We start from the raw sequence: 22,263 nt of genomic DNA on the forward strand, positions 1-22,263 counted from the left end.
TCTCTTTACAGGAATAGTGGCCTTTTGAGTATGTGACACTATGTAAAAATGATAAACCCCAATTATGGGATGAGTGCCTCTGATGTTTTTCTAGAAATCAAAGTTTTAAATCATTCCTGAGTCATTGTCCCACTTGTCTGACTTTCTTGGAATTGTTCTTAAGAGAATTCTGAGAACTAGAAATGACAGAAGTTGCCACTGGGGCACCGTGACCCTTGGTACTCTGAAGTTTGGCATTACCACCGAACTGCATGCCCATTGGGCCTAGTCAGCCTACCACATATATTAGCCCTAAAACTCAGTTGCCTGTAACTATGCAACATTTCAGGAACACCAACCCCACACAATGACTTCTGCTCTCATCAGATGGCTCAAACAACTAATATCTTCTGGGGTAAAAGCCTAGAAGGATCCAGAATTTGTATGTCCTTTTTAGAATATCTTTTGACCCAAATAAAACCTATAGCAGATTCCTTTCCTATCCATTTGCCCACCTATAATACCAACACAAATTCTTACTCTTCCACAGGACTAACCACAAATTCATACTCCTACACAAATATTATAAGATAATTAAGCTTTCTTTTCCATCTGTTTCACTTAGACATGTCTTCTTGGGCCAAACTATGAGCCTTAGATCATGGAATAAATTCAAGAGACTCAAGGCCCGTAGCACATCAAGCATTATCAATTAACAGTAAACTGCCATATAGAGTGCTGTGACATTGTCTGACATGCCAAAGGGGTCCTACTGAAAGGAAATGGGAACTAGATACCATTCTCTAAATGGAGGGTTTCTAAAGATAGCTGATCTCATCCATTATATACTAAATCTCTTTAGTTTTAGTTCCATTCTATGAACTTTTCTTTTTTATGAACTTTTCTTGACCTGTCATCACATTCTAGGTTAGTATATTCAAAGAAGCCACCTATGCCACTCACCATATTTTGTAGTTTAAATCTTTTTCAACAAGGTCTAACACTGTGTTCCTCTTATATGACTTCGTTATTCATATTATTTCACTGATGGATGATTAATATATATATTTGTATGACTACATTGTACACTTTGAATATTAAGCTTTGTTTAATAAATTTTTTCACAAATTTTTAATCCCTTTAGTGGGTGACATTCTTTTCCTAGTAAGCTATTACATAACACATCCTCTATCTATGATTCACTTCCCAGGGTTCTGCCATGGGTGAATTCTACCTTGACGATGGCCATTCATTCCAATATCTCCACCAGAAGCAATTCTTGCACAGGAAGTTTTCATTCTTGGCAGGTGTTTTGATCAACAGGTAATGACAGCTAAAAAGCTGTGTGTTTTCTTAAATAATTTATGCTATCCTCAAAAGCACAGCTGATATTTTAACATGCTAACTTCAAAATTACAGTGATCTCAGATTAAAGAAATTAAGGAGGAAGACCATTTGTGGAGTATCTTTTTTTCAGCTTCACTAAGGTATAATTGACAACTAAAATTGTAATATATCTGAAGTATACAACATTTTGATGATTTTGCTATCAGTATATGCTGTAAAAGGATTCCCACAATCAACATCAAGTTAATTAACTCATCCATCACCTCACATATTTGCTGTGTGTGTGTGTGTGTGTGTGTGTACACTTAAGTTCTACTCAGTTGACAAATTAAAGTTATACGATATAGTATTGTCAACTATGGTCACCATCTTATACATTAGATTCTCAGATTTAGGGCACCTGGGTGGCTCAGTTGGTTAGAGCTTCTGCCTTCAACTCAGGTCCCAGGGTCCTGGGGTCAAGCCCCACATCGGGCTCCCTGATCAATCAGAAGCCTGCTTCTCTCTCTCCTGCTGCCCTGCTTGTGTTCTTCCTGCCAAATACATAAATAAAATCTTAAAAATATATATATTCTCAGATTTTATTCATCTTATAACGGAAAGTTTGTCCCCTTTCACCAGCCTCTCCCTATTTCCACTTGCAAATAGAAATGAGTTTACTTCTTCCTTTCCAATTTATTTCTTTTTCTTGCCTAATTACTCTGGCTAAGATGTCCAATACTATGTTGAACAAATATGGTGAAAAGTGAACATCTTTTTCTTGTTTCTGATTTTGTTTCAGCTTTTTCCCATTGAATACAGCTGTAGGCTTATCATATACAGCTTTCATTACGTTGAGGTATATTCTTTCTTTTTTTGAGAAAGTGAGAGAAAGGACACGAGCAGGGTAGGAAGGGGCAGAGGGAGAGAGAGAATCTTTTTTTTTTTTTTTTTGAGAGAGAGAGAGAATCTTAAGCAGGCTCCATACTGAGCATAGAGCCTGATGCAGGGCTTGATCTCATGACCCTGAGATCATGACCTGAGCCAAAATCAAGAGTTGGATACTTAACTGACTGAGCCACAGGCTCCCTGAGGTACATTCTTTCTATACATAATTTGTGGAGAGTTTTTATCATGAAAGGCTGTTGAATTTTGTCAAATGCTTTTCCTATATCTACTGAAATAATATTATTTTTATCTTTTTTTGTTAATGTAATGTATCATATTTACTGATTTGCCTATGTTGAAGCATCTCTGTATCCCAGGAATAAATCCCACTTGATCATGGTGTATGATACTTTGTTGAGGAGTTCTACATCTGTGTTCATCAAAGATATTGGCCTATAATTTTCTTTTCTTATAGTGTCCTTGCTAGCTTTAGTATCAGGGTAATGCTGCCCTCATAAGATGAATTTGGAAGTGTTCTGTTTTTTGGAAGAATTCGAAAAGAATTGATATTCTTTAAATGTTTGATAGAATTCAACAGTGAAGCCATCTGGTCCTGGACTTTTCTTTGTTGGCAGTGTTTGTATTTATGAATTCAATATTCTTACTGGTAATTGGTCTATTCAGATTTTCTATTTCTTTATGATTCACTATTGGCAGATTGTATGTTCTAGCAATTTATCCATTTCTTCTAGCTTATCCCATTTATTGACGTGTAATTATTCATAGTAGTTTCCTATGATCCCTAGTATTTTTGAGGTATCAAATATAACATCTCCTCCTTCATTTCTCATTTTATTTATTTATTTATTTATTTATTTATTTATTTATTTATTTATTTATATTCCAGTGTAGTTAATATACTGGAAAATTAACATGTTAGTTTTCTGATTTTATTTATTTGAGTACTCTTTCTTTTTTTGTTGGTGAATCTAGCTAAAGATTTGCCTGTATTGTTTATTTTTTCAAAAAACTAGCTCTTGAGCAGCCTGGGTGGCTCAGTGGTTTGGCGCCTGCCTTTGGTGCAGGGCGTGATCCTGGACACCTGGGATTGAGTCCTACATCGGACTCCCTGCATGGAGCCTGCTTCTCCCTCTGCCTGTGTCTCTGCCTCTCTCTGTATCTTTCATTAATAAATAAATAAAAATATTTAAAAGAAAAAACTAGCTCTTAGTTTCATTGATCTTTCCTATTGATCATTTTAGCCTCTGTTCCATTTATTTTCACTCTGATTTTTGTTATTTCCTTCCTCCTACTAACTTTGGGCTTAGCTTGTTCTTTCTATAGTTTCTTGAGGTGTAAAATTAGGTTATTTAAAATCTTTTTCTTAATGTAGGCATTTATTGCTATAAACTCCCCTCTTAGAATTGCTTTCACTGTATCCTGTAAGTTTTGGTATATTGTGTTTCCATTTTATTCTGCCTCAGGTATTTTATTTCCCTTTTGATTTCTTGTTTGACCCATTGGTTATTTAGGAACATATTATTTAATCTCCATATATTTGTGAATTTTCCAGTTTTCTTGTAATTGATATCTACTGTTCTACCATTATGGTCAGAAAAGATGCTTGATATCATTTTAAATCTGCTAAGACTTGGTTTTATTCTAACATATGGTCTGTCTTGGAGAATGTTCCATGTATGCTTAAGAACAATATGTATCTTCTGCTGTTGAATGGAATATTCTCTATATATCTATTAAGTCTATCTGGCCTAACATGTAGTTTAAGTTCATGTTTTCCTTATTGATTTTCTGTGTGGATGATCTATCCATTGTTGGAAGTGGAGTATTAAAGTCCCCTGCTATCATTGTATTGCTGTCTATTTCAACCTTCATATCTGCTAATATTTGCTTTATATATTTAGGTGCTCTGATACTGGGTGCATAAATATTTTAAAATGTTATAACCTCTTAGTGAGTTGATCCATTATATAACAATTTTTGTTGTCTTATTACAGTTTTTGGCATAAAGTCTGTTTTGTCTGATATAAATATTAGCTACCCCTGGTTTTTTTTTTTTTTGTTTTTTGGTCTCCATTTGCATGAAATATCATTTTCCATCCCTTCACTCTCAGTCTGTATGTGTCCTTAAAGCTGAAATGGGTCTCTTATAGATAGCATATAGTTAGGTCTTGACTGTTTAACCATTCAGCAACTCGGCCTCTATTGATTAGAGTCTTTAGTTTAAATAAACTTAGAATAATTATTGAGAGGTTGTGTGGGGGCTCATACCTCAGATGGGGGCCCTAAAACTGGGGCAATAGGAGTGTGATCCAAACCTTTTACTCTTCAGGAAGAAGTTAGTAGTTCCTCTCCCAATTGTATGACACTGTCCTGGGGGTGGGGGTTATGGTGAGAGTGTTTCAGCTTTTCCTACCTGTTTTAGTGGGGTATTTCCTCAGTCACCTGATATAGAAGAGCCACTCAGCTAGTTTCTGTATCTCTAAAAGGAAATTAATTGCTCCACATGTAGCTCCACACTCTGTGGATCCATGGGAGGAAGGCAATTCAGGGGCCTCTTATGTTTCCATCTTGGTCTGGAGTTTCCCTGAAGTATTTTTCAATCACTCCATGAACCAACCTTCCTTATTGTCTCCATCTTCCTTTTCTTCCCTCTCTAAAAAATAAAAAGAATTCAATTTAAGTTATGATTAATCCCATTTATCCACCCATTAAGCAATTATCTGATTTCTTAAAATCTTATTGCAGTATCCAAGTCACATTTGAGACTTCAGTGTCCTTAGATTATTTCTCTCCAAATGGCTTGTTAAAGGAAGATTGGTTTGTCTACTGGTTAGGCTGCCCTTGGCACAGGGAATCATCTGTTTCCATCTCTTCATCATAGTAAACATGACAACCATATCGTTCATGCCTCCATAGGGAAAGATGAGAGGGAAACTCACAAGGCTGGGATGTTGACATTGTAATGAGTCCAAACCCCTCATCCTCTCCTTTTCCTAATGCCGTTTGTATCTATTCCAGTTGTGCTGACAAAAGAGGTCATTATCCTACCAAGTGTGTGGTGGAGCAGATCTTCATCCAAGGCCTCAAGAAGCAGCCATCTTCTGTGACCACCCATTCATCTGGTGAGGAAACAGGTCATTTGGTTTTATAAACATGGGAGTTTCTGCAGCAAAGAGATGATTAGTCCTAAAACTGATTGACTAATTGCACTTAGTCAGTTGCACCCTACACTTTCTTATGGAGATCAAATATACTGGTATCTAGAGGAAGCAAGGCCATCGTGCTTCTCATCAACTGGCCTTTCTGCAAACTGTAAGCTATTAATATTTTTCTAAGGGAAATTACTTGGGGCTTGAAATAACATTGTAGCTTCTCTGAATATATTTTTAACTGTAGATATCTGAAGCCCCAGAGAATCCTACCCATGTTTATGGAGTTTCCTAAAGGGATATATTCTTTCTTACCTACTGAATTTCTTGGGTAAATCACTTTGTTCCTTACAATTTCTTTTCAACCAATATTGCACTCAAAATGATGGAATGTTTAATGTTTAAAAAATTCATGGAAATCCATGGGTAAAAGTGCTACTAAATTGGATTCTCCTAAGTAGAGTTTAAGGTTTTATGATCAAGTCAGAAATATTTTAAATTCAAAGGAAAGATTTTCTCTCCTAGATATTCATCTAACTCTTCCTCTTATTGTCTTGATATTTAGATGGTAAAGAGGAGCCTGTGGCTTTTACATATTGTGCCAAAATGTCTACCCTGAGGCTAGAGAAGCTCTCACTGAACATCGGCACTGACTGGGAAGTCCACATCAGATGACAGTGAAGTGCACCCATTGATGAGCACAGGAAGCAGCCTGCACTTTTACCCTTTCCCTTGACCTTTACTGATATTTGTGCTGCATGCTAATTGACTTCTCTGGCTACAAATGATCTTTCATTAGTTACCAGTTTACTGGTAGATCTCAGGTTTTATATATTTTTTAAATATTTTATTTATTTATTCATGAGAGACATACACAGAGAGAGAGAGAGAGAGGCAGAGACATAGGCAGAGGGAGAAGCAGGCTCCATGCAGCAAGTCCTGGGTCAATGGCAGGCACTAAACCATGAACCACCCCGGGATACCCCTGGGTTTTACATTTTTAGAGGTACTAGTAATACTCTTTGTGTCAAATACTACTTCTTCTCCTAGATGCAAGTAGCCCCAAGACATTTATAGAGTTCATTGATCTGCTGCTGCTTCTTGGACCATGGCGCTGTGATACACACTGTGGCCCAATGAGTAGCTTATCTTTGAGCATAACTGGATGGGTTTATTTGTTGTTCTTTTTTTTTCTTTAAGTGAACTCTGCCCCCAATGTGAGGCTCAAACTCACAACCTTGAGATCAAGAGTCATATGCTGGGACACCTGGGTGGCTCAGCGGTTGAGCATCTGCCTTCAGCCCAGGGCGTGATCCTGGAGTCCCGGATCGAGTCCCACATCGGGCTCCCTGCATGGAGCCTGCTTCTTTCTCCCTCTGCCTCTCTCTGTCTCTCATGAATAAATAAATAAAATATTTAAAAAAAACAAAAAAAGTCATATGCTTTACCAAATGAGCCTGCCAGGCACCTCTGGATGGGTCTGTTACATGTGATATGTGGGCCAAACCCACCTTGTGTGGCCCATTTGTGGAAGCTTGCCTCAGGCCAAGCGGCAGAGTCAGGCTGACTATAGCTGCTGAATTGCTTAAGGCCTGTCTCCAATAGACAGCAACCTTTGGTACCCCCTCCCCCCCGCCAGTTATCTTTCACTCACTTAGATGTGAGTAAAACAACCCTTTTCTGCTTGCACTGCATACACTGCAGAGATAGGAAGTTAATATCCCCTAAAGATTGACTTAGAAGCACAAAGGATTCTTTTCCCTGTCATGCTCTTTGGGCTTCACAGTTCCTAATTAATCTCCTTAAAATTACAATTTATCTTAGTTATTTTCATTAAATACTGTTTACTAATCACAGAATATTTGTAACATAAGTAAGCTATAGCTTACAGTTAATATAATTAAATGAATACCCATATACCCAATACCAAACTTCAGAAATAGAACAGAAGGCTGGGATAAGGGGATCCCTGGATGGCTCAGTGGTTTAGTGCCTGCCTTTGGCCCAGGGCATGGTCCTGGAGTCCTGGGATCGAGTCCCACATCGGGGTCCCTGCATGGAGCCTGCTTCTCTCTCTGCCTGTGTCTTTGCCTCTCTCTCAATCTGTCTCTCATGAATAAATAAATAAAATCTTAAAAAAAAAAGAAAAAAAAGGCTGGGATAAGGGTAAGTGAGGTACTTGCCTTGGGCAAAAAGTTTAAGGGGGTACGGAAAAAATGCAATCATCAAAATGAATAATATTTTAATATGGTATTTTTTTAATCAAAATTAATGCAAAAAATAATTCCTGAAGAACAAAATATCAACATTTTATTTTTTTAAGATCTTATTTATTGGGATCCCTGGGTGACGCAGCGGTTTGGCACCTGCCTTTGGCCCAGGGCGCGATCCTGGAGACCCGGGATCGAGTCCCATGTCGGGCTCCCGGTGCATGGAGCCTGCTTCTCCCTCTGCCTGTGTCTCTGCCTCTCTCTCTCTCTCTCCCTCTCTCTGTGACTATCATAAATAAATAAAAAAAAAGATCTTATTTATTTATTCATGAGAGACACAGAGAGAGAGAGAGAGAGAGAGAGAGAGAGAGAGGTAGAGACACAGGCTGAGGGAGGAGCAGGCTCCATGCAGGGAGCCCAACACGGGACTCAATCCTGGGTCTCCAGGATCATGCCCGGGCTGAAGGCTGCACTAAACCGCTGAGCCACTGGGGCTGCCCAAAATATCAACATTTTAAATAAAGACATGATCAGTATTACTGAGTTTTCCTTTTCCCTCAGGCTCCGGTATGGTTTGGGCATGGTCTAGAACATTACAACACACCAGTTCCTTAGAATGCTTGCTGCTCTGGAGCTGCCTGTGACTCCCTGCTGCCTGCTACCACTGCTGTGAGGCAGCCTCATGTCCTCAGCACTCCTAAACCAATGCACATTTCCATGTTTCCTTCCCTAAGCAACTTGCCAACTGTCACCTCTGTGCCTTCTGTTCCCTGGGCCCCATATCCACTGCCTTCCCCCATCTGTGGAGATCTTACCATCCATTCAGGCCCCAGTCAAATGCCACTTTTCCATTAAGCGTTTCTAGCTAGCCCAACACCCCCATGCCAGTGCACCCATGAGCAGTGATTTTGCCCATTTCTGAAAAGTTGTTCCAGTGTGTTCTACTTAGCATTCTCAGGGATAGTCCCTTAGTATTTCAATCCTGTCTGTCTTGTCCCCCAGCTAGATTGTATGTTCCTTAAGAGCATGTTATATTTGTCTTCTGTCTGCCAGAACAGCATTACACTTAGCTTTCAGTAACTATTGGCTACAAGTGGTTAACTGATGGATTTGATTGATTAAAAAATGAGAATTGCATATATTAGTTTCGGATTTACTTTATTTATTTATTTGTTTGTTTATTTATTTATTTATTTATTTTAAGATTTTATTTATTTATTCATGAGACACTGAGAGAGAGAGGCAGAGACACAGGCAGAGGGAGAAACAGGCTCCATGCAGGAAGCCCGATGTGGGACTCGATCCCAGGTCTCCAGGATCACACCCTGGGCTAAAGGTGGCACTAAACCGCTGAGCCACCTGGGCTGCCCTGGACTTACTTTTTTAAAAAAAGATTTATTTATTTATTCATGAGAGATACAGACTGAGAGAGAGAGGCCAAGACACAAGCAGAGGAAGAAACAGGCTCCTTGCAGGGAGTCCGATGCGGGACTTAAATCCCGGATTTCTGGAGCCACCCAAGTGTCCCAGATTTACTTTTTTTGACAAGACTCTTCCCTCTAGATGTAGTAGACATTGTACATTTCCTTGTGGACATGTTTTCATTATATCAATTAAGGTTTGAGCTTTGTACCATATATAAGCTGACACAGACATTTGCAGATTCTTTGCTAACTCTGTAAGTTTTACAAATGAGGAGAAAGGAAGAAGCTGATGTTAACTGAAGCAGTATTTCCCAGCTTCAAACTTCCCTTTAGCAACCTACAGTAAGAACTTGAAAACAGGCTGCTTTTACCTAATATAAATGATTGTTTTTAATAGCATTTAAAGTTGAATAATTAAGACCTATCTTTAACATTTGTTGCATTTATTCTTTCATGTAAAATATTTTTGAAAGAAGAAATGAAATAAGAACTACTTGAGTAAATTAGGGGTACATTGCTCTACCTTGACCCAGAATGATACTGAAACATTCACCTGGAGACATTGAGTAGAGAGAAATACAGTCTGGGTGTTAATTGTTCTCTGCCCTTTACTGCTTCTCACACATTACTCACCTCCTGTTTCTGCAGCTGTGCACCAGAGCACTATGTGAGGGTGAGTTGGCCTGCAGGTGTTCAGTTACCATTTGGCTAACTTTTGACATGTTTACTCAGGAAACTGGATTTCATGTAAGAATTAGAACAATCTCCGCAGAGATTGAAACAAAGCTTTCAAATGCATAATGTGTCTACTTAAGGCTTAAATGCCAAGAAATGAAAGTTGACAAATTAGTCTAAATCAGAAACTGCCCAACAGAAAAAGAGGAAAAGGTAATTTATAAAAGAAAGTAAAACAGACAAAACAAGCATGAAGGGTGCTCAGCCTCATTAATAATCAAAGAAATGATTTTTTTTCACCCAACTAGCCAAGATGAAAAAGAGTAAAGGTGTCCAGTTGGTGTGGGGAATAGGCATTCTCATGCATCATTGGTGGAATTATAAATAAGTACAATCTTTCAGGATGAGTATCTGGCAATGGTATCAAAACTTTAAATTTGTATTCTCTAATTCATCAATTCCACTTCAGATAAATCAGATAAATTGTTCAGAGCTACTAATTTCAGTGTGATTTACACTAGGAGTAAGCTGTATTCTTTAACGGGACTGGTTAAATATAGCCCTTTCATACACCAGAATACTATGCAAGTATTGACCTATAGGACTAACTATGTTCTGGGCACAGCTCACTTCAGAACAGGTGAACTCCCATGTGTCAACATGACCAAGGCCAATCCCAGATCAAGCCATTCTCTTAAAGGCTCTCTAGAGGAGAAAGCACAGATTGTCACCAAGAGTTTGTCTTAAAGTTGTGCTGAGCCTTGTATCCTGATTAACAAAAAATAGTGAACCTGGGCACACCTGGGTGGCTCAGATGGTTAACCATCTGCCTTCAGCTCAGGTCATGATCTCAGGGTCCTGATTTCCAGGTCCTGGGATCATCCCTGCATCAGGCTCCCTGCTCAGTGGGGAGTTTACTTCTCCTTCTGCTCTGTTTCTCCCCTCTGCTCATGTTCTCTCTCTCTCTCTCTCTCTCTCTCTCTTTCTCTCTAATGAATAAATAAAAATCTTTAAAAAAAATAAAACAGTGCATCTGTTCACCATAGCCACAGAGAAGACTGCGTTTCTCTGTGTTCTGGAGTTTGGTCTGTGTGCAGGATTCTTCTACTTTTTCACATCTCTTTCAGTATCAGGGTATCATAATGATAGCAGAAACACAGTCAAAACATAAATATCTGAAGCTTAATGGTTTTTCACCCGTAACTAACCATCCTACCTCAGAGCTTTCTGGGAAATGGAATGCCTATGACAATATCAAACTTCCCACTCTGCTTTTAAGATTTCCACCTACCAAACCTTCTGAATGCCTTGTGTAAATTCCAGGGGCAGCACCCAAGACAAATAACTTTGCAGCTAAGGGCATAGAAAGCCAACAGTATCTACACTGGAAATAGATTAGCATATTAACCACAGACAATGGAGGCCATATAACTAGCATTCTAGGAGAAATAAAGGATGGCATTTGATATCAAATCTGCCTGTCTTATGACCAGCATTGCAAAAGACTGTGCGGTGCCATAGAAAGGCCAGCCAGAATTTGACAGCTGCTTCTTGACAGTTGTTTCCAGCAGGCTGTGGTATTAGATTCTTCCCCAGTCAGAGCTAAGGAAAGGGGAGCCCTCACTATTTATATGCAAGGATCCAGCAATCTTATGTCTAGCTCACATTACTGGAGTCATCGTTATGCATTTAGTATCTCCCTGGAAATCAGAAAACCTGGGGTCTAGTTTGGTTCTCCACAAACTGACTGAGGGATCTTGGCCATGTCATTTAATCTCTCCAGGCCTTGGTTTTCTCATTTGTGAGATAATTTCTAAAATTTTGTGAGCTTTCCATGACCTCGCTGTAAAATTATAGCAGATATCTCAAGTTTCCTCATGTAAAATAGGATTAATCAAACCCACAAGGTGATAATACAGATTTAAACTATTCTATGTGGGAGCGCCTGGATGGCTCAGTCAATTAAGTGTCCAACTCTTGATCTCAGTTCAGTTCTTGATCTCTGGGTCATGAGTTCAAGTGTCCAGTGTGGAGCCTACTGAAGAAAAAAAAAATAGGGGACACCTAGGTGGCTCAGTAGTTGAGTGTCTGCCTTTGGCTCAGGACATGATCCCAGAGTTCTGAGATCGAATCCCACATTGGGCTCCCTGCATGGAGCCTGCTTCTCCCTCTGCCTGTGTCTCTGCCTCTCTCTCTGTGTGTGTCTCTCATGAATAAATAAAATATTTTAAAAAATAAAAAATATATATCCTAGTGAGTAAGGGACAGATGGGGCTAGGTAGGGAGAGATAGGTAGGGGGCTAATGACTAGGCTCATGCAGGGGTTATGTGTTCAGACGCACAGAAATCCCAGGTGTGGGAAATGCTAAGGCATACAAAACCAGAGATAAGAGAATATAAGAGACAATGAGACTACCTTTTCAGAGACAAGATATCTCTCTAAGAGCTACAGCTGGACCACTGAAAATTATCAAACTTCAAAGTAAAGGTAAACGTAGTGCTCTCAGATTTAAGTCCTCTAGTCAGTTCTCAATAAAAGACTGCCAGCGAAAGCCACAGTGGCAACCCATTCAGGACCCCTCTTCACTCTAGAGAGCTTTTTTCTTTCCTTTCTGTTCTCACCTTCACTGAATAAACTCACTTCACCCTTTTGTGTCCATGAGATTCGTTCTTCAACTCTGTGAGACAAGAACCCTGCTATCCTGTAACACTATGTGTACGGAAAGGGAAAAATAGTAACTCTATTTTGCAGAAACCTGGTAGATTCCACCTTAGCCAGGTGATCAAGATTGACGTCACCTATGATAAAACACATCTATATCGTGTACTTCCAAATGAGAAGGGCATATGACCTGTGATATTCTTTCCCCAAATCCACAAGCTCAGCATAATCAAATGAAAAACATCAAACTCAAGCACTGAAGGGCATTCTACAACATACCTGCCAAGTACTCTAAACAAATACCAAATCATGAGAGACAAAACCTGAGGAACCATCAGAGATGGGAAGATACTGAGGAGACATAACAAAGAAATGCTGTGCAGGATCCTGGATCAGATCATGTAACAGGAGAGGAAGAAACAAAACCATTAGTAGAAACACTAAAGAAACAAAATATGGGGCATCTGGGTGGCTCAGTGGTTGAGCATCTGCCTTTGGCTTAGGTCATGATCCCAGATCCTGGGATCAAGTCCCACATCAGGCTCCTAGCAGGGAGCCTGCTTCTCCCTCTGCCTATGTCTCTGCCTCTCTCTGTGTGTCTCTCATGAACAAATAAAATCTTAAAAAGAAAGAAATCAAAATATGCCTTCTAATTTATTGAATAGTATTTTACCAACATTAATTTCTTAGTTTAGAATATTGTACCACAGTTACATAAGGTATAAACATTAGGGGAAGCTGGGTGAAAGGCATACAGAGACTCTCTACTATCTTGCAACTCTTTTGCAAATCTAAAATTACTTTAAAATGAAAAGTTTTGAAAACTATGTGCAGTGGCCAGCTCACAGCAGGCACTTAATGAATGATGGGTGTTATAAGCAAATGCAGTGCTTCCAATAGAATTGAATCAAAGAAATATTTATTGATGGAAAAGATAGTGATACAAACCCATAATTTGGCTTGTTGGTGCCAGAGAAACCAGTCCAATCACAGATATTGCATGATGTTGGCTGAAATATGTTATAAAAACTAGTTCTTTATCCTCAAAGAGACTTTTGGGAATCGAAATGTACAGCTGCTCACATGCTCATTAGCTGCCTTTTGTTCTTGGGCTCAGATCAGATTTCTCCCGGATAGCATGAGTTTCTACAGCTACACAGCTGAATAAACCTTGGTTTTGGAACTGCTAATCTTGAGAGGGGGCGGTTTATCCACAACAGTTGATAAAGCAAAATGCATAGCACATTGCACTCTATGTGTTTGATATTCCCATCCTGCTATGACAATAGCAGGCTCATCTTCTCACACACTCATCTCAGTTACCAAGTTACTTAGATGGCCAAGGAATGAAAAGTCAGTGGGTGTGTGGCCCAGAGATAGCTCCCCCCCACCCCAGGGACAAATCAGCCAAAATGCTTTGATTGCATTAGCAAAGCAATAAGAAGGATAAGAAATTTCTCCTCACATAGGGAAATTTTGTTCAGCAGATATACAACATGTATTTAACCAAGAGTATTTTATGTGCTTAATCCTGAGAGTAGAATGGGAACCCAAGTCCCAACTTCACCGAGCTAGTGTCTTGGAGGGCAAACAGGAAGCTCAATTAGCAGAAACAATAAAATGTGGGTGGGTGCTGTGAATTTCAAGATGGTACAGAGCAGTGGGATGGGACTCCAACGTTTAATGGTGGGGAAAGGAAGCTTCCCCCCTCTGCTTTCCATGTCACTGGGGAGTTTGAGAGTGGAAGTCAGTCTTTTTAGAGGCTTTTTTTAGTGTGGGCAGATAGGCATGCCCTGATTGGAAACACTGTGACCACAACGATCCTGAGCAGATTGCACCTATCCCAGTGCTGTACACATGGAAGATGTTCAGTACATGCTTATAGACTGAATGCTGACTTGCACCAATGAGTGACTGTCATCCAACCTGACCTAACCCCAAAGTAATGTTAAATTTAGGACACCTCTAACAACAGCATTTATTGAGTGCTTAAGAAAATCCTGGCATCATTTTAAATGTTTTACATAAATTAAGTTGCTTAATTTTTACGATAATAACAGAATGGTTATCCACATACCCACTCTATAGGTGAGAAAACTGAGACTCGGAATAAAGGAAGAAGTAACCCACCTAAAGTTACCCAGGCACAGCCAGCAAGCAGCAGGTCCAAACTTTGAACCCAGGCAGTCAGCCTTCAGGCTGCCCTCCCCTAAGAGTAGTAGTAAAGGTCCTTGGGCATTAGAGGCAGGAGGATAGGTTGATGGTACCTACAAGCAGCAGCTCCAAACACAGGGCTCCTCAAAGCTGCAACCCCAGTGATCATGAGCCCTGTAGTACTCCCTATCTCAGCTGTCACTTCCCACCTTCTCTCACAGCCTCCAGCCTTGGGCTGATGAGACCAGTCACATGGTAACAGGCAGGGCTACAGTCTAGGTCAAGCCTCTGTTGAGCCGCGCGTGGAACATCGCCATCTCCTTACCTCCCAGGTACTGGCTGCCAGGGGTACAACACTAGGTGGAGGCCAGGAAGGCAGTTCCCTTCCCCAGAGCCACTTGTGATCTTCTCTAAGAGCCCTGAAACCAACTCTTTTGGAATGACATCCCCCCGAGACTTGTCAACAGGCAACCCGATTCAGTGTCCAATTCCAGCTTCTGACTCAGATGCCTAATGGGCAGGCCTGCATAGTCAATTCAGGTGCACTTTTTGTAGCAAATTTGGTCCAGTATATTTTGGGGGTGGAGAGAGACAAGAGGTGTCTAGGTCAAGTGGGCAAGAAAGAGACAGGGATTTTTCTCAAATGGGGACTCCGCTGAGTGGCATTTTCCACCCAGACAGTTCCACTGAACGCTGACACCATAACATTCTAGAAGAGATGCCAAATCCAACTGAATCATGTTCTGATATCCTAGAGTTTTAGAAAGTGAAGATCACGTTCTCAACAATGTCTAGAACATTCTCCTAGACTTCAGTATCTCACCCTTGCTACCTTTTTTCTCAATATTGATCTCCATTCCCTTGGTGGCGGTGGCTGGCAGTCTGCATACGAGCCGACTCAACAAGGCATCAGCAGTTCTTTGCTCATTACCGGTGCTCAACCTCCTGGGCTATTCCCCTTTCGGTTTCCTGACAATACCAGCCCTTAACGACACCAGGGACACGTCGCTAGCCAGGTCCTCCTTTCTCCACCGGCCGGCTGGCTGCACACTAGCCTCCCTTGCTGTCATGCTCATCATCTTTCTTCATGTCTATTTTTAGTGTCCCTGGCTCGGGCCTCTGGGGGCCACTGAAACACAACCCTGGCTGGCCCTGCGGCTCCCTCCGGCCCGGCGGCACCCAAATCCTCCAGGGCTCCTTCCTCAGGACAACGGCCGGCTTCGGGGCACTTTGGAGATGGACAGACGCGGGGTGACCATCTGATGGGCTTCAGCTTCGAGTGTGGACGTGGACATTTTTCTCTCAGATGACACAGTCCCTCCGACCTCCCCCTTGCAGGTAGCTGTGTCTTGTTTCCCTTGAAAACCTCTTCCTTCCCAGTTGCCGGCCATGCCAACCGTCATCAGCGCATCGGTGGCCCCACGGACGAGGGCCGAGCCCAGGTCCCCGGGGCCAATTCCCCACCCTGACCAAGGCAGGACCACCGAGGCCGGGGGCGCGAACCCCAGTGGCATCTATTCCGCCATCATCAGCCGCAATTTTCCCGTCATTGGAGTGAAAGAGAAGACATTCGAGCAGCTTCGTAAGAAGTGTCTGGACAAGAAGGTTCTTTATCTGGATCCTGAGTTCCCACCGGATGAGACCTCTCTCTTTTACAGCCAGAAGTTCCCCATCCAGTTCATCTGGAAGAGGCCTCCGGTGAGTAGCCTGCAGGCTTGGGCCCTGCCGCGGCCCCAGAGCGCGGCCCCGAGGGAAGGCCCCGGGCAGCAGCCCCGCAGGGCTCCGTCCTCCGCCGTCCTCCGCCGGGCCCAGCCCATTCTCGCCCTCTTGCTCTCTTTTTTCTGAAAAAACACCTTGCTTTTTATAACAATAGGGGGAACTCGGTTTAATTCATCTTAAAAAAGTAAATATCCCTTTCCCAGAACAAATCTTTGTAAGAGCCCTTCGATTTGGGGTCAAATCCTGATGTTCTTTACTTTGTCAGTGGCCAGGACTTTCTGCCACACAGGAGCCCTGGAAAGAGGAGGGTAGCCGGCAAAGACCACCTCTTCTTGCATGAAATGTTCGGGGTTAGAAGGAGAAATCCTTAGCCATCATTTTTGTCCACATACCTCACCCCACAAACGAGAAAGACACACAGAGTGAAGAGGGCACGACAGCTGGAATTAAAACCCTTTCTCTCTAGAAAACTCTTCCTGCCTCTGGGTTTCGTTTACAGTGATCTGTCAGAAGGAAAATCCTAGCCCCCTGGCTCCCTTCTCTCATCAGATCTCCCGTATGACTCTTACTCTTAATTCAAGGAATATTTATTAGGTATCTACTAGAGCCACAAAGTGGGCAATCGACTGGGGAGACAGTGGTGGATAAGAAAGACAAAAATTAGGGCGCCTGGGTGGCTCAGTTGGTTAAATGTCCAGCTCTTGATTTCAGCTCAGGTCATGGTCTCCGGGTCGGGGGATGGAGCCCTGCTTTGTGCTCCTTGCTCAGCAGGAAGTCTGCTTGAGGATTCTCTCTCTCCCTTTGCCTCTCCCCCTGCTCACTCCCCACTCCAAATAAATAAATAAATCAAAGAAGAAAGAAAGAAAGAAAGAAAGAAAGAAAGAAAGAAAGAAAGAAAGAAAGAAAGAGAGAGAGAGAGAAAGAAAGAAAGAAGAAAGAAAGAAAGAAAGAAAGAAAGAAAGAAAGAAAGAAAGAAAGAAAGAAAGAAAGAAAGAAAAAAAAAATTTCTGCTCTCCTGGGGTCTAGAGTCCTGAAGGGAAAGCTGTTAAGAGAGAATGTTCAGATGCTATGGGATCACAAGGCAAGGGGAGCTAACGCCATCCAGGGAGAGAAACCCTCCCTGAGGAGATGGTTGAAGCTGAGGCCCAGTGCTATTCATTAGCTTAGTCAAGTTACTCTGGCACCTAGTGCCATTGATTAGCCATGTTTTCTTTCTAACCTGAGATGAAATGACCAACAACTCTGATCTCACTCTGTGGATTCCCCAGGGTTCCTTTCCTCTTCTGATAGTTCTGTTGTGAGGCCTGTGATTGCCCTGAGGACCCTCAGTTTAGAAGAAAGGACTGGCAGGAACTTCATTCTGCAGCCCAGTCGCTGCCCTGCTGCCAGAGTACTGGGACATGTCACATCCCTGCTGAAGTATCTTCAACGACACTGCTGTCCCCTCCCCACATGCCTTCAGGATAAGTACAAACTCCCCGACTGAGCTATAAGCCTTCCCAAGCTAGTCCCTGCATACCTGTCCATTTCATTTACACCCTCTCCCTCCAGACCCTGACACATTCAGCTGCTCTGTTTTTCCAAATCCTGTACTTAAAGCCTTTGCTCATGCTCTCTGTCTGGAATGACCTCCTTGTTTTTATCTGATCTGCTGTCCCTCCCACTCTCTCCACTGCTCAGTTATCACTTCCTTCAAGTGTTCACACGTCTGTTCCCCATCTGCTGAGAATATAGGAACCATTCCTGGTCACCTCTGGACTTCCAGGGAAGGGCCAGATCCACTGTGGGCTCAGCTGCTGGTGGCTGAATGCAAACCCACAGTCGAGGGCATTGAGCACCAAGAGATAAGGCAGCCCAGCACTCCAAGGTGTGAGAGATGGTTCCTAAAATCCTTTGTTGTTTTTTGTTTTTTTAAAGTAGGCTCCATGCCCAGCGTGGAAACCAACATGGGGCTTGGACTCACAACCCTGAGATCAAGATCTGAACTTGAGATCAATATTTGGACACTTAACCAACTGAGCCAGCCAGGCACCCTCTAAAAGCCTTTTCTAACACTACTACAGAGACCAAAAAAAACTTACAAATGCTGTTTTTAGTGAAATCACTGGTGGATTTTTTTTTAATTTTATTTATTTATTCATGACAGACACAGAGAGAGAGAGGCAGAAACACAGGCAGAGGGAGAAGCAGGCTCCATGCAGGGAGCCCGACATGGGACTCGATCCCAGGTCTCCAGGATTACACCCCAGGCTGAAGGCGGCGCTAAACGCTGGGCCACCAGGGCTGCCCTCACTGGTGGATTTTAGTCTTAAAAGCTAGACTTGGATATTAACAAAAACAATATAAGCTTCTGTATGCTCTAGGCACTATGTCAGTCCTAAAATTTATACTGTCACTGTCAGTGTAACATTGGAGGCACCAGAAGACCTGTCTGTTTCAAAGTGTGCTCCCACCACCAACACCCCCTCACGTAAACGTGAAGTGATTAAGGTCCAGAAAGGGCAATCACACAAAATGATTGAAATTAAAACAGTGAAATGAATCCAGAACTTTCTGGAGTGTAAAGCACTTCTTGGAGACATGTTTTCCATGCCTTCCAAAGATGTAGCAACCTTTGCAAGGTTTGAGCAGTCTGAAATGGAGACTGTCTTAGGAGAGGCCCTTCCTGCTTTTACTATCTGAGGCACGGACTCACTGAAAGCCTGTCTAAATGTGTCTTCATAATCAAGTCATACATATTACAATTGGATGGTGGCAGTAGTGATGGTAATGATGATGATGATTATGATAAGAGGAGAATTATTCTAACCAAGTATAATTTTAGTTATGATGCTGCACTTTCAGTCCTTTTTAAAAGAAGAGACATCCAGGCCACCTAGCCAGGCACACCTGTAATCTCTTCTCACTCAGTCACCAGTGCTACCTCACTGCTTTCCCTCCTCTACTAGGGAGCTTCATGCATTGAGCCTCCAGGTCAAAATGATTCCTCTTGCCCTTTCTTCTATGATCTATTTCTAGAATCAGAAAGCAAACAAACCGTGCAGCGTTTCCCAATTGTTGAGCCACATTTTCTTGATGACAGACCCCGAGACAGAAGAAAATGGTTTTTAGAAAAGGGCCTCTGGGAAACTGACTGCTCTTGCCCAATTTCATCAATGAAATATTACTTTGTCAGAACGGCTAGAATAAAAAAGACGTAGAAATAACAAATGTTGGTGAGGATGTGGAGAAAAAGGAACCCTTGTGCACTGTTGGCGGGAATGTAAATTGGTGCAGCCACTGTGGAAAATACGTTTGTCCAAAGAAAACAAACACGCTAATTTGAAAAGATATATGCACCCCTATGTTTACTGCAGCCTTATATACAATAGCCAAATTATGGAAGCAACCCAAGTGTACACACACACACACACTAGACTATTACTTGTTCATAAAAAAGAATGGAATCTTGCCATTTGCTACAACATGGATGGCTCTAGAGAGTATAATGCTAAGTGAAATAAGTCAGAGAAAGACAAATACCAAATGATTTCCCTCAAATGTGAAATCTAAGAAACAAAACAAATGAACAAATAAACAAAGAGACACATAAAAAGGCTCTTCAATACAGAGATCAAACTGGTGCTTACCAGAAGGGAAGTGGTTTGGGGGATGGGTGAAATAGATAAAGGAGATTAAGTGGTAAAGACTTCCAGTTATAAAATAAATAAGTGATGGAGATGAAAAGCACAACATGGGGATATAGTCAATAAGATTGTAATAATGTTGTTTGGTGACAGATGGTGACTACGCTTAATGAGGTGAACACTGAGTAATGTATAGAATTGTTGAATCATTATGTTGTGCACCTGAAACTAGTATAACACTGTATGTTAATTATACTTCAATAAAAAGAAAAAATCCAAAATAATAATAATAAATAGGAGCGCCTTGGCTGGTTCCGTTGAAAGAGTAAGCCGTTCTTATCTTGGGGTCATGAGTTTGAGGCCCATTTGGGTGTAGAGATTACTTAAATAAAAATTTTAACATAGTATTAATAAATAAATCATTACATTTTTCAGGTTAGGTCTTGTTACTACTACAAAATTATCTTTGATTTTTTTTTAAAGATTTTTATTTATTTTTTCATGAGAGACACAGAGAGAGAGAGAGAGAGAGAGAGAGAGAGGCAGAGACACAGGCAGAGGGAGAAGCAGGCTCCCCCTGTGGAACTAGATCCCCAGACCCCAGGATCATGACCTGAGCCAAAGGCAGATGCTCAACCACTGAGCCGCCCAGGTGTCCCTTATCCTTGATATTTTTTTACAGATATATCACCAAGTATGCTTAACAAAATACGAATGCTTAATATGGCATTAAAGACTCTAGCTTTTCTCTTCATGAGGAAAACTCATAAAGAAAAATTAGGAAGATTCTTTTAATTTCAGAAAGAATCATGTCTCTCTGGGGTGGGCATGATTGTTGTTTAGTTGGGGGGGAAATGCTAGTTTATTTACAATAGGGAGGGAGCCAGAATAGAAACCAGAGTGGGGTGGGAAGAAGCAACAGGGCAAGAGACCATATATACCAGTGTCATCCCCCCACTTGACCTAATGCCCAAAGACATCTTTACTCATGAACTTGTAAAATGCCCGAGGCAAGTAAAAAGTAACTTTTTTGGTAAAGCGGGGAAGTTAGTGTCTTCAGTTACACAGACAGGATGAGCCAGCACACCCAGAAGCCAGGGTGTGGAAAGCACAGTAGTGGGGAAAGAAAGAGGTATACAGAGGTATACAGAAGCATACTGCCAGAAACCCACTGAATATCACAGGCTCTGTCCTCTCAGAGGCTATGAGGTGGGAGTTCCAGATCTCTTAGTAACTGTGAGGCCCCCACTAACACCTGGAGTGTGCCCTGCTTAAGAGAAGCTGACACATGGTGCAGCCACGGTGAAAAACAGTATGGAGCTTACTCAAAAAGTTAAAAATAGAACTACCCTATGATCCAACAATCGCATTACTGAATATTTACCCAAAGTATACAAAAACACAAATTCAAAGGAATTATATGTACCCCTATGTTTATAACAGCATTATTTATAATATCCAAGAAATGGAAGCAGCCCGAGTGTCCATAGATGAATGGATAAATAAGATGTGACATATCTATTATATATAATATAATGAAATATTATTCAGCCACAAATAGAATGAAATCTTGCAATTTGCAATGACATGGATGGAGTTAGAGAGTATATGCTAAGCAAAATATATCAGAGAAGGACAAATACCATCTGATTTCATTCATGTGTGGAATTTAAGAAACAAATCAGCAAATGGGCAAAAGAGAAAGAGACAAATTAAGAAACAAATTTTAAATAATAAAAAACAAATAGGTGGTACCAGAGGGGAGGGAGGATGCATGAACTAGGTGATGCGGATTAAGGAGGGCACTTGTCGTGATGAGCGCCAGGTGATATATGGAAATGTTGAATCACTATATTGTACACCTGAAACTAATATTACACTGTATTTTAACTGGAATTAAAATAAAAAATTCAAAAGCCAAAACAAAAAAATAAAGAGAAGCTGACACTTGCTTTACCATTTTCATCCCAACTTCACATCTAAATAATTATCATCACAACTTTCAGAAGTTTATTATATTCCCCAGAACACCAGAAAGACAGTATTGAAGCTGCTATCAAAAACTCCTTATAATTTTTAGGATTGTTTGAGATGTTTGGGAATTTCTTTCAGCCATTCCAGGGAGATGGGTTTCTTTCCTGAATTTGAGGTTTTGAAGGGAAAACAGATGCTCTCTGCCCCTTTGATAACCTGCCTATATTAGTACCTCTCACGGTCTGGAAGTTCATCCTTATTTCTGGCCAGAACTCTTATGGCCACAATTTTTCTACCTTATCTCTAGTCTGATCCAGAAGACAGTGAAATAGAGTCAGCAGATTTCCTGTACATAGTGATTCTCCCTGTTTGTGAATAATCTCATCCTTCCTTAATTTAGGTGCTTCAGATAAAATAGTCATAAATCTCCTCTAACTTCACCCTGTAAGTGTGGTT

At 41.2% G+C, this 22,263-nt stretch overlaps 2 protein-coding genes across 13 annotated transcripts in view; both read left to right on the forward strand.

The window, feature by feature from the left end:
- GANC (glucosidase alpha, neutral C) overlaps positions 1-15,728 on the forward strand; it is a 75,483-nt gene extending 59,755 nt beyond the window's left edge. For 6 of the 7 annotated variants that reach the window (XM_072808688.1, XM_072808686.1, XM_072808690.1 and 3 more), the window contains 3 exons: positions 1,190-1,302; positions 5,233-5,336; positions 5,929-8,712. In XM_072808688.1, coding sequence (XP_072664789.1) covers positions 1,190-1,302; positions 5,233-5,336; positions 5,929-6,038 — 327 coding nt within the window. In that variant the 3' untranslated portion in view covers positions 6,039-8,712. Of the gene's footprint in view, positions 1-1,189; positions 1,303-5,232; positions 5,337-5,928; positions 8,713-15,589 lie in introns of those variants that run through there. The other variant, XM_072808685.1, reaches the window with a different exon arrangement.
- A 139-nt stretch (positions 15,729-15,867) lies between these two features.
- The window catches only part of CAPN3 (calpain 3), a 55,000-nt gene continuing 48,604 nt past the window's right edge, over positions 15,868-22,263 (forward strand). For all 6 annotated transcript variants that reach the window (XR_012022575.1, XM_072808694.1, XM_072808695.1 and 3 more), the window contains exon 1: positions 15,868-16,186. Coding sequence is in view for 5 of the 6 variants with exons in the window: in XM_072808694.1 (XP_072664795.1) it covers positions 15,878-16,186 (309 nt within the window). In the remaining variant the exon portion in view is untranslated. The remainder of the gene's footprint in view (positions 16,187-22,263) is intronic.

Source organism: Canis lupus, chromosome 32, assembly GCF_048164855.1.
Source record: "Canis lupus baileyi chromosome 32, mCanLup2.hap1, whole genome shotgun sequence".
In the NCBI taxonomy this organism is placed as follows: Eukaryota; Metazoa; Chordata; class Mammalia; order Carnivora; family Canidae; genus Canis; species Canis lupus.